At 38.4% G+C, this 13,017-nt stretch overlaps 1 protein-coding gene across 6 annotated transcripts in view; it reads right to left on the reverse strand.

Moving 5' to 3' along the window:
* Nucleotides 1-13,017, reverse strand: part of LOC127422499 (uncharacterized) — a 46,429-nt gene that overhangs the window by 8,088 nt on the left and 25,324 nt on the right. For 3 of the 6 annotated variants that reach the window (XM_051666069.1, XM_051666071.1, XM_051666073.1), the window contains exons 2-5: nt 11,530-11,757; nt 3,180-3,784; nt 3,004-3,085; nt 520-706 (exon numbers count right to left, since the gene is read on the reverse strand). In XM_051666069.1, coding sequence (XP_051522029.1) covers nt 520-706; nt 3,004-3,085; nt 3,180-3,784; nt 11,530-11,757 — 1,102 coding nt within the window. The remainder of the gene's footprint in view (nt 1-519; nt 707-3,003; nt 3,086-3,179; nt 3,785-11,529; nt 11,758-13,017) is intronic. The other 3 variants (XM_051666075.1, XM_051666074.1, XM_051666070.1) reach the window with 2 other exon arrangements.

Here is a 13,017-nt window from a genome sequence, read left to right on the forward strand (position 1 = left end):
TAAAAATGCTTTTAGGATAAACGAGCCAGATTAAACCATGTGGAGGGCCGGATCTGACCAGAGGGCCGTAAATTGCCCATGTCTGATTTACAGTGTTATGTTGTCATGGCTAAAAAGTTGTAAAATAAAATTTAACTTCATACAGAAAAGGTTAGCAAGTGACTATCACACTAAAATGATGTTAACACATAATGTTTACATCATGTGGCTATACTTTTGAAACAGTGAGTACTTTAAAGTTTAAAGATTGACCCCATTCACTTGCATTGTAGGTGCCTCAATGTAACCCAGATTTTTGATTTTTTTAAAGAAAAGGAGGGACGAGTCAATACAATTTTGTGGTAACCAACATCATTCCACAAATGCTGTCGATTGAGTTAACTTGTATTGAAACCGGAATATTTCTTTAAAGCAGCAGTTGTCAATGTCTGCACAAATACGTGTGCTTTATGTATTATCTAAAGGTTGTGCAACCCCCGACATGTGCCAAGATTAATTAGTGATGCAACATTTACATACCCTTGACCACACTCCTGATGTCAAACTCATGGTGGATATCTGGATAATCCACCTGCATGACCTTCCTTATTGAGGGGGACCGGTCAGTAGTCACAATCTCTACATCAATGCCTTTCTCCAAAAGTTTGTTTAGACCTCTCTTAAAACCTACAGGCTCCATAGCACCTGAACTAGATGCTTCTGTAGCCTAGAAAAGAAAACACGCACACAATACTTTTACTTACAATAGAGCTGTTCAGGTTGTAGTCCAAAAACCTGGGAAGTCGAATTTTGTCATGGGCTCCCTCTGGATTTTCCTATGGGTTTTTGAACTTATGAGAAAAATAAAGTCTGTGGTAAACATTGCTTAATGATATGAGGACGTTTTGTTCTACAACATAACATACAAGTTGTACCTCAAATGTAAATTTTGAAGCTGTACTGAATTGCATACTTTAAAAACAAAACAAACGGTGGCTTCAAAATTCACGTTTCAGGTACAACTTCTGTTATTTATGCTGTAGAACAAAATGTCCACGAATCATCATGTAATGTTAACCACAGACCATATTTAACTCATAAGTTCAAAAACCCCATTATGAAAATCCAGAGGGAACCCACGGCGAATTAGACTTTGATCACTTACAAACTGACATCATGGCTGAACAGCTCTCCATGTAATATGCTAGTGATGAATGACAAGTAATGTCTAAAATATTTCACTTTGGTATATTGTATGTACTGGCACTGCCTGAATAGCCTATTATCATATTAAAAGGAATAGTTCACCCTAAATAAAAATTCTGCCATAATTTAAATCACTCTAATGTCATTCCAAACCCGTATGACTTTTCCTTCTGCAGAACACAAAAAGAGATAATTTAATGGCAATTTAATCCAGTCATGTTGGCTGTACAATGGTAGTAGACAGTGACTCACTTTAAAGTTAAAAAAAGAACCCAAAAGTGGCCATGCATCATATTCCAAGTCTCCAGAACGCATACAATTATTTTGTATGATGAACAGACCAAAACTCAACTCTCAAATTCAATATCGCACCCCGTTGAACACATCAAACCTCATTGGTTCTTACGAATCTCATGACCAAACATTATGACATTATGCTTAGTTTACCAATGATTTGATTTGAAAGTGAAAAACATATTGACTTACTCTCTGTTCATCATAAAAAGTGACTGTCTATCTTCAAAAGACTACATGCCGCAAAGACTACATGTATGACACTTTAGGGTGCTTTTTTAAAGGGATAGTTCACCCTCATTTACTCACCCTCATGCCATTACAGATGTGTGACTTTTTTTCCTGCTGAACACAAAGATTTTTTAAAATAATATCTCAGCTATGTTGGTCCTTTCAATGCAAGTGAATGGTGGCCAGAAATCTGAAGGTCCAAAAAGCCGATAAAAGCAGCATAAAAGTAATCCATAAGACTCCAGTGGTTAAATCCATATATTCAAAAGCAATATGATAGCTGTGGGTGAGAAAAAGTTAAAATATTTGAGTCCTTTTTTTACTAAAAATCTCCACTTTCACATCTGAAAGTCACATGTGGTGCCTGTTTAGTTTCACTTTCACACCTGAAGACATGGATTTAACCACTGGAGTCTTATGGATTACTTTTATGCTTCTTTTATCTACTTTTTGGACCTTCAGATTTCTGGTGACCATTCACTTGCATTGAAAGGACCTACACAGCTGAGATATTATTCTAAATATCTTTGTTTGTGTTCAGCAGAAGAAAGTCATACACATCTGGGATGGCACAAGGGTGAGTAAATGATATGAGAATTGTCATTTTTGGGTGAACTATCCCTTTAAGCATGAAAGTGAGTCACTGTCTATTGCCATTGCATTGAATTCTTCCAACAGGACTGGATAAAATGATCTCCTTTTTTGTTCTGGAGAAGAAACAGAAACAAAAATTCATACTGGTTTGGAACAAAATGAGTGTGAGTAAATAATGATAGAATTGTCATTTTTTGGGGTAAACTAGTCCTTTTTAAGCAAAAGCTATTATAACAGATTCAACTGCCCCTTAAAAGTGCTGTAAGTGATTTTAGTCGTTCTGGAACTTCCACGAGACTAAGACCGTCGAAGCCACGCCCCCTCTTTCCCAAACCCCGCACTCTAAAGATGCCGTTGAGACCGATGGAAAGAAGAGTAGTGCGTCTTCCCACGGTTGTCAAACACAACAGTAGCAAAAAAGAAATACGTCAGAGACTGGTGAGATATCTCAGGACACTTATTTAAGTGATAACTTTCAGAGAGTAGGAACATTTTCTGCATACCATTCCATAAAAATTTAAAATAAAAATGTTTACAGCACTTTTAAGTTAGAAGATAATGTCTAGACCATCTAAATGACTTTAACGCCCAGACATAGCCTAAAACCTTTTGGTTGTTCCTGAGACATAATTTTGTTTGTGGTTAAAAGTGTGATTAAATGAACAAAAACACACACACAAAAAAAACAAAATCACTGACCTGAACCAATTCAAAGTGGACAATCTGATTGGTTGTGTCATCCATGAAACTGTATGTATTATATTTGCCAGAGAACCCTGGGCTGTAAGGAGTAGAGGATGAAGAGGAAAAAGACTGTTGTTATTGTTCCAAGTATTTCATTTACAAGTGCACAAATATTACATACTTCTATCTACCTGTCGGATCTCCCATCCCCTGACAAATGCACTCTCTTCTGGGGCCTATTTTGCATTCGCAAAAGTTGCAGCATGGCTGTTTGCTGTTCTCTGTATGCAGAGTCTATGACAGGGATGAGGTATGATGACTGGATTCCATTGAAAGTAGCTTTATCTGGCACCTGAAGGTTGAGCAGGGCAGCCCAATCAGCAATGTCAACATATGTTGCTCCAGAGAACAGTATAGATGCCGCCACATGCAGGTCATTCTCAGCCATACCCCCAACATCAAAACATGAACTCCACTGCCCTCTATGTCCCATTGAACACTCCCACTGTACAAGGATGAGGCTCCCTGATGTTATTTTTTTTGGTTCCCTGACTGGTGCTCCGCACTGTTGGCAGAACCTAAACAGTTTCATCAAAGAGGATTCGTTAACCAGCCATTTTCTTTCCTTCCAATGCTGGCCTACTACTTTGTCGTCCTCTTGCCCTGCAGTTTGGCTTGAAGTTGAACTTGGAGGAATAAGACTGAGATCCTTCATGCAAGATGGAGGACTTACAGAATGCATGTTGACATCTATGTCAGTACTTTCTATTTTAACCTCCGTTTCCGCTGGTTCACCCTACATGGCAGAAAATTAATGACAGATTAGAAAGTTGTTGAGATGTTCTGAGTAACACATCAATCAAGTTCAATAACTATGGCATTGAAAGGCAGGAAATTGTAGATTTTAAAAGGAATGTTCCAGGTTCAAAACAAGTGGAGCTCAGTCAACAGCACCTGTCAATCAGCATTAATGATGACCCACTAAAAAAAAAAAAAAATTTACTTTTCAAAATAAAAAGTTACAATGGAAGTGAATGGGGCCAGTCCATAAACATTAAAATAGACACAGTTTCAAAAGTATAGCCACAAGACATAAACATTATATACATGTAAACAAGATCTTAGTGAGATAAAATCTGTTCTACGTGATTTTAGTATAAAAGCGCTTACCAGGTTTACCAGTGTTATGCCGTCATGGCAACAAAGTTGTAATATTGTATTATATTTACAAAGATAAGGTTTTATCACACTAACATCATGTTAGCATGCATGTTTACATCTTATGGCTATACTTTTGAAACAGTGTGCATTTTAATGTTTTTTGTTATTAAAGTTATTTATTTATTTAAATATACACAAACAGACAGTATTATTACATTTAGTTAAAAGAAATCCAAAGGCCCATGGTAAATGTACATATTTAGAAAAACAAAATGAACATTTAGCAATTGTAGTAATACAACCAAATCATCACTGTGTCCCAGCAATGCTGAGAGAAAAAGCAGTCACATGACCTCTTGAAGTTCACACCTTCATCATTGACTCTAGCTAACATGTGTTCATATGATACTATTTCTAGCAATGATTCCATCCATTTTTTGAGATCTGGAGAGGATGTACTTTTCCATAATCTGAGGATCATTCGGGCAGCCGTGACAACCCCTACTTTTATCACTGCGAAGTCATATTTTGATATATTGGGCAATTCTGTTTGGTCCCCAATAGGCATAATCTGGGCGATACAGGTACCGTCAAACCCAGCCACCTCCCTATTAGTATTCTAATACTTTTTCCCAAAATGGGTAAACACATTTACACTCCCAGATTGCATGTAAAAATGTTCCTGTTTCTGTCTGACATTTCCAACATAAATTATTGGTCAGCAAGCCCATCCTGTGGAGCTTAGGAGTAAAATAAAACCTATGTATTAACTTATACTGAGTAAATTTCCCCCTAGCCTCCCTTATATATTTCCCGGTATTTGATAGTATTTTTAACCAATCCTCATCCCTCAGATCACACCCTAGGTCCTTCTGCCAAATGGTCCTCAGATTTTTACAAATATCTTTTTGTAACCTGCTGAAGGTTTTGTAAAACACAGCTGCCCTGTGTTCTACACAAGGTAATTCCAAAAATTCCATTACTGGATTCTCGCCCTGAATGAATTGGCCCTTTGTGATACAGTCTCTAATTTGTAAGTACCTCCAAAAATTACCTTTGCTTACCAAATCATATTTTGCACAAGTTCAGAAAAAGATATAAACACTCCATCCAGGTACAGGTCACTTATCTTGTATATCCCTTTTATAAGCCATTGATTCCAGTAGACAGATTTTTTCCCCCATACGTATGGCAGGGTTGTGCCATAGAGAGGCATATGATTGTCTTAAGTGTGACACACCACACATCCTGTGCACTTCTCTCCAGACTGCCTTAGAATGAGCCAGTACTGGGTTAGAAGAGTAATCAAGTCTATTAGTAGTTGAACCATGTGAGAGAACATCCAAAGGTTTGAAAGGCTTTACTAGCTCCTGTTCAATTTTGATCCAGCTCAGTTCTGGGTCTGTTCCCTTCCAGTGCTTAATCAGTCTAGACATTTCAAACGATATATTGTATAACCTTACATTGGGGAGAGCCATACCTCCTATGTCCCTTGGTGACCACATTTTCTTTATATTGATCCTTGGTCTCTTCATGTCCCACAGAAAGTCTTTGATAATTCTATCAACTTGCTTAAACAGCTGTGGTGATATATTAACAGGCAACATCATGGAAACATAATCAAATTGTGGGGCAACCACCATTTTAATCACATTAATTTTTCCCCATAGAGTAAGCTTAAATTTTTCCTATTTATCCAGGTTCATTTTTATCTTCTGGAGGAGTGGTTCCATATTTGAGAGCATTATTTCTTCCAAATTTGGATTTAATTGAATACCTAAATATTTCATACCTGAGGGTATCCATTTGAAATTAAATGAAGTAACATCACTAAAGTGACATGTATTCGATATAGGCATCTCCTCCGACTTGTGCCAATTTATCTTATAACCTAACAATTTATAATGAGTCAATACAATTCAAGTAACACTGGCAAAGTGCAGACAGGATCTGCTGTCACTGCTAAAATATCATCAGCATACATAAACAGCTTATGCTCCCTGCCCCCTGCATGCACACCCTTAATTCTTACATCAGCTCTGATTGCTAAAGCCAGTGGTTCTAGAACTATCATAAAGAGCAATGGAGAGAGAGAGCAACCCTGCCTAATCCCCCTAGAAAGGCAGAAAAAGTTTGATATCAGCCCATTTGTGAGAACAGCTGCTCTCAGGTTGGAATAGAGTACTTTCACCCAATTACAAAAGCCAGGCCCAAACCCAAATTTTGAAAGAGCTAATATAAGTAACCCCCATTCCACCCAGTCAAAAGCCTTCTCGGCATCAAGCGGTTCATATATATATAAGATGAATAAGCCTTCGTATGTTATCAACTTAGGATCTGTTTTTAATGAAACCTACTTGATCACCACTTATGATGTCTGGTAGTACTTGCTCTAAATGTGACGCCAGTGTCTTTGTCAAGATCTTACAATCTACCCCAAGAAGACTTATGGGTCTAAAATTAGATGGATCTGAAGTATCTTTGTCCTTTTTAGGGATAAGAGAAATTAAAGCATCAGTAAATGTACCAGGTAGAGAGCCCGTTTCAAATGCCTCCAAATACACCTTATGTAAAATGGGAGCCAGGGAATCAACATACTTCTTGTAGTATTCAACCGGGAAGCCATCCAAACCTGGTGACTTCCCCATTTTCATGGATAGAATAGTACTTCTAATCTCTCCTTCTGTTATAGGGGCACCCAGATTTCCTTTATGCTCACTAGAGATAGTGGGTAGTTGAAGACCTGAGAAGAATGTCTCCACTTCTTCCGTGCTAGGCGTGTAGGTGGATGTGTAAAGATCCTTATAAAACTTTTCAAAAACCCCATTATTTTACTTTGATGAAATTATTACCCCATTACCCCTCTTAATCATTGGAATGTTGTTAGTTATCCTGTTGTTTCAATTGCCTAGCTAATAATCGAAAAAAAATTTCACCCCCTTCGTAAAAAATTTTTTTTAATCCTAAATAAGGCATACTCAGCTTTTTTGTTATATACAGTTGTGCTCAAAAAATTGCATACCCTGGCAGAAACTGTGCAATTTTGGCACTGATTTTGAAAATATGACTGATCATGCAAAAAAAACTGTCTTTTATTTAAGGATAGTGATCATACGAAGCCATTTATTATCACATAGTTGTTTGGCTCCTTTTTAAATCATAATTATAACAGAAATCACCCAAATGGCCCTGATCAAAAGTTTACATACCCTTGAATGTTTGGCCTTGTTACAGACACACAAGGTGACACACACAGGTTTAAATGGCAATTAAAGGTTAATTTCCCACACCTGTGGCTTTTTAAATTGCAATTAGTGTCTGTGTATAAATAGTCAATGAGTTTGTTAGCTCTCACGTGGATGCACTGAGCAGGCTAGATACTGAACCATGAGGAGCAGAAAAGAACTGTCAAAAGACCTGCGTAACAAGGTAATGGAACTTTATAAAGATGGAAAAGGATATAAAAAGATATCCAAAGCCTTGAAAATGCCAGTCAGTACTGTTCAATCACTTATTATGAAGTGGAAAATTCAGGGATCTCTTGATACAAAGCCAAGGTCAGGTAGACCAAGAAAGATTTCAGCAACAACTGCCAGAAGAATTGTTCGGGATACAAAGAAAAACCCACAAGTAACCTCAGGAGAAATACAGGCTGCTCTGGTAAAAGATGGTGTGGTTGTTTCTAGGAGCACAATACGACAATACTTGAACAAAAATGAGCTGCATGGTCGAGTTGCCAGAAAGAAGCCTTTACTGCGCCAATGCCACAAAAAAAAGCCCGGTTACAATATGCCCGACAACACCTTGACACACCTCACAGCTTCTGGCACACTGTAATTTGGAGTGACGAGACCAAGATAGAGCTTTATGGTCACAACCATAAGCGCTATGTTTGGAGAGGGGTCAACAAGACCTATAGTGAAAATAATATCATCCCCACTGTGAAGCATGGCGGTGGCTCACTGATGGGGGGGGGGGGTGAGCTCTAAAGGCAAGAGGAATCTTGTGAAAATTGATGGCAAGATGAATGCAGCATGTTATCAGAAAATACTGGCAGACAGTTTGCATTCATCTGCACGAAAACTGCGCATGGGACGCTCTTGGACTTTCCAGCACGACAATGACCCTAAGCACAAGGCCAAGTTGACCCTCCAGTGGTTACAGCAGAAAAAGGTGAAGGTTCTGGAGTGGCCATCACAGTCTCCTGACCTTAATATCATCGAGCCACTCTGGGGAGATCTCAAACGTGCGGTTCATGCAAGATGACCAAAGACTTTGCATGACCTGGAGGCATTTTGCCAAGACGAATGGGCAGCTATACCACCTGCAAGAATTTGTGGCCTCATAGACAACTATTACAAAAGACTGCACGCTGTCATTGATGCTAAAGGGGGCAATACACAGTATTAAGAACTAAGGGTATACAGACTTTTGAACAGGGGTCATTTCATTTTTTTCTTTGTTGCCATGTTTTGTTTTATGATTGTGCCATTCTGTTATAACCTACAGTTGAATATGAATCCCATAAAAAATAAAAGAAATGTGTTTTGCCTGCTCACTCATGTTTTCTTTAAAAATGGTACATATATTACCAATTCTCCAAGGGTATGCAAACTTTTGAGCACAACTGTATTTCATGCAACTGATATTTTATATTGCAAATGGTTTGGTATAAATTATCTGAATAGTGTCTTGCCAAATCCTTCTCCAAATTACGTATCTCCCTGTCTAATATGTTTTCTTTCGCTGCATTCTCTTTTTTCACTTTTGAAGAGTGGGCGATGATCTTCCCTCTTATATATGCCTTAGATACTTCCCAACAGAGGATATTTTTTCTGTGGAGTCAATATTAATTTCAAAAAAGGATTTAAGATCTTCTCAAACTGTGTTGCCAAATGACTCATTTTGCAGCAGCATAGTATTGAGCCTCCAACGGCCTCTTTTTACCTTATCTGTATTCAAGTCAACATGCAACTCTACTGCGCCACGGTCACTGAGGGTGATGGCACCTCTCGCAGTCTGCACCTGAGTCTACTAAAGTGTTAGATATCCAGAACAAAATCAATCCTTGAATGTGACTTGTGGCAGTGAGAGTAAAAGGTGTATTCTCTCTCACGTGGATTCACTAACCTCCATATATCCACTAAACTCAAGTCCTCTGCCAACATCTGGATTGCAGCTCTATCCCTGGGTGAATACTTTCCACTGGGCTTGCTCTTATCAATCATCCCATCCATTACCTGGTTGAAATTACCTGCCAGTATAACTTGACCCTCCATGTTTCCTACTATATTCATTTCATGAAAAAAATTAGGCTCTTCCTTGTTAGGTGCATATATATTGCATAGCACCGTCCTAATTCCGTTTATCAAGGCTTCGATACAAATAAGTCAACCTTCCCTGTCACTGTGTTGTTTCAGCATGACAAAGCTTAGATTTTTATTGATAAGAATCATCAACCCATTTCGTTTGCTTGAGTATGAGCTGTGAAAAACTTTCCCTACCCATCCTTTTTTTTTAATTTCACTGCTTCCTCATCCCCTGTTATATGAGACTCCTGAATAAATGCTATATCTGTATTTCTGTATTCAAATATGTCAAAACCTTCCTCCTTTTAATTTGGTTCCCACATCCATTTATGTTCCACAATATTATATTAATGTACCTGTTACCCGTCATTTTCAAACCTGTAAGCACCTTTTGATTGTGACTGCAATTTACCCATCATGGCAGCAAATTTAACAAAACAATTATTCAATAGGTTATCCAAAACATTATTAGGCCTTCTCAAATATACTGTCTTAGTGCGAAAATCAAACATGAACAAACAAAACATAACCCCAAACAGAACAAAACAGAACATGGTGTTGCTAAGCAACCCCCTCCCGCCCTGACTGAACTAAACTAACTTACTCGGTCCGTGGGGCATGTTGACAGTTAACTAGTGGCACAACCACTTCGGCCCCTAATAAACCCATCAAAAAATTACCTTACTTCCATATCTTCACACACACTTCGTTATGTTTTCAATATAGAATCCCATGGTCCTCTATTTAATATCTTGCATAAACTTCTCCGCTGTTTCGGAATGCTTTCTTTTGTCCTTTCCATGTAAAGATAAGCGTTGCAGGGTATGCCAGCCTGTGCCTCACATTAAGCTCGTGCAGGCGTCTCTTAACTGGGATAAATGCCTTCCTTTTCTCCACTAGCTCTCTTGTCAGATCCTCAAAGAAAAACAGCTTACAGCCCTCCCATTCGATTCCACGTTTCTCCTTAGCCACCTGTAGCACTTTGTCTCGAGCCGATGAACATAGGAAGCGCTTAATTATGGTTCTAGGTGGCTCATTCGGGTTAGGCATGGGGGCAAGAGAACGATGTGCGCGTTCAATTTCGAATTCGTTGCCAGTAAGACCAAGCCCCTGAGAGAGAATCTTCTCCACATACTGCATCACTTTGCCCGTCTCCTTGCCTTCTTTCAGTCCCACCATTCTGACATTATTCCTCCGACTTCGATTTTTGAGGTCCTCCACACGTGTCCACAGTGTCTCCAGTCTCGTCACACTTCTCCATGCCTTTCTCCTTCTGAACGTTTACGCCATCCATGTCCGATATCCGTTGTTCTGCCTCTCCAAGCCATGCTTGAATGTTCTCCACAGAGTCTTTGAGCTCTTTCATTGTCTCCTTAATTGAGACAACATCCACCGCCACCACCTGCAAAGTAGCACTCATTTTTCATATTTCCTCAAACAATCTTATCGTCATTCCTTCCAGTGTAAGATTTAGGATCGTCAGTTTCGGGTTTGTTCGGTGGGGGGGGTTACTCTCAGGTAACACCGTCGGCGAGGCGCTCTCAGGCGAGGGGCTGCTTCTCGTAGCTAGCTTGCTTCTCGTTCCCACACCTTTAAAAAATTTTGCTCTGATTTTGCTTGACATTTCACCGGGAAGCTGCAAATTGTCAGCCAATTCCTGACAATAACACTTTACTTTAGTAGTGGACACTAATATTCTGGCGAAGAGTGAAGTGTATGTTTCCGAATTTATATCATTAGCTGATGGTTGTCAAGAGCTCTCCTAGTATGCTGCCATCTTTCTCGGCAGTCCCACGTGACTCCCCTGTGTGTTTTAATGTTTATGAACTGACCTGTCTTACTGTAACTGCAATTTTATTTTAAATAAACAAGGGATGAGCTGAAAATGTAATTTTGGGGTAATTAACTTTATGCCAAAAATGCTGTCAATTAAGCTTACTTGAATTGAACCTGGAATATTCCTTTAACTACCAATTAATTTGTCAAACACTGTTCAAAATGAGACTTGTAATAACAAGAGTCCGACCTGCCCATTTACATCTTGTGACAAAACATGTTTGTAAGGACTTACTGACTGAGAGGACTGTATAGGAGGGAAAGCATAGTATGTCCTAGATGTTGATGAGCGTGTCTGATTTGGATTAGATACAATCAAAATCAGTTTTGATTGTGATTCCTCATTTTGTCCATTGCTGGTTCTGATGGTCTCTGGCTTTTCTGGGATTGATGGTGGAACACCGGCAAAAAACATCCCAGCCCCCAGGACCTCTGTGTCTTCATCTTTTTTACTCACAGCCTCCTGAAAAATACACCAAGTTGTTTTTGATACGAGGATGTACATCAGATGTACTGGATACTAACATGGAATGCATAATGTGGATTACCACAAAAATTAATGTTGGGTTACAGTGAGGCACTTACAATGGAAGTGAATGGGGCCAATCCGTAAACATTAAAATACTCACTGTTTCAAAAGTATAGCCACAAGACATAAACAATATGTGTGTTAACATGATTTTAGTGTGATAAAATCGCTTACTAACCTTTTCTGTGTAAAGTTATAACCAATATTACAACTTTGTTGCCATGACGATGTAACGGCATAAACCCAAAATGACTGTAAAACCACGATTTAATCAACTTTACAGCTCAAATAATACATGAGTTTTAGCAGAATAATTAACAGTATATTTAATGCAAGTTCTTTTATAAAATTATAATCTTCACATTTCTGCCTTTAAACCCTCCAAAAATAGATTTCATTCACTTCCACTGTAAGTGCCTCACGGTAACCTCAATTTGTGCTGTTTCAAAAGTAAAGGAACGAGTAAAAATATTTTTTTTTTGGTAATCAACATCGTCACAAATGTCAGTTGTTGCTGAGGCTGTCGACTGAGCTCAACTTGTATTGAATCCAGAATATTCCTCTAAGGGCAATACTTGCCCCCTGAACAGACCTTTTTCACAGACTGTAATGATGCGTTTCCGCCTTATCAGCGTAAATCACTCCATTTTTTTATATTATACATTTTTTAAATATTGAGTGTAAATGTATAACATTATACTTGTTATAACATAACTGTGTTATATTACCCTGGAATTAGGTTTTAAAAAACGAATTTCCACAGCTGCGAGGGGGTTTCCATTACAGCTGCTGAGAGTGTGACCGTAAATTTGGCATCTTCTCCCATTTTACTGTCTTAATCCACCTCTCTCTATTTTTTTCCTCTTCTGGAAAGTCATTCAAACATAATAGTGGATTTTTTCTTTTGGTCTTGGAGCAAATGGGTAAGTGAAAATGATATTTGCTGTGATCTCCCATTCACTCCCGTTCACCGCTGTCGAAGTTTACTCTGCAAACGTTTACTTCCATGTTCCAAAACCCGGAGTGTGAAAGAGGTCAATTAGATTCTCTGGGGCATATTTTTTTTTTTTTTTTTTTTACCTTTTTGAGGGCAATTTTTTTCTAATTATATGAAAATATAAAGTGTGTCATTCTTTCAGTTTAAATACTTACTATTTCATTAAAATTAACAAGAGGTCAAATGCATAAACAGAA

This window comes from Myxocyprinus asiaticus, chromosome 31 (genome assembly GCF_019703515.2).
Source record: "Myxocyprinus asiaticus isolate MX2 ecotype Aquarium Trade chromosome 31, UBuf_Myxa_2, whole genome shotgun sequence".
Taxonomy (NCBI): domain Eukaryota; kingdom Metazoa; phylum Chordata; class Actinopteri; order Cypriniformes; family Catostomidae; genus Myxocyprinus; species Myxocyprinus asiaticus.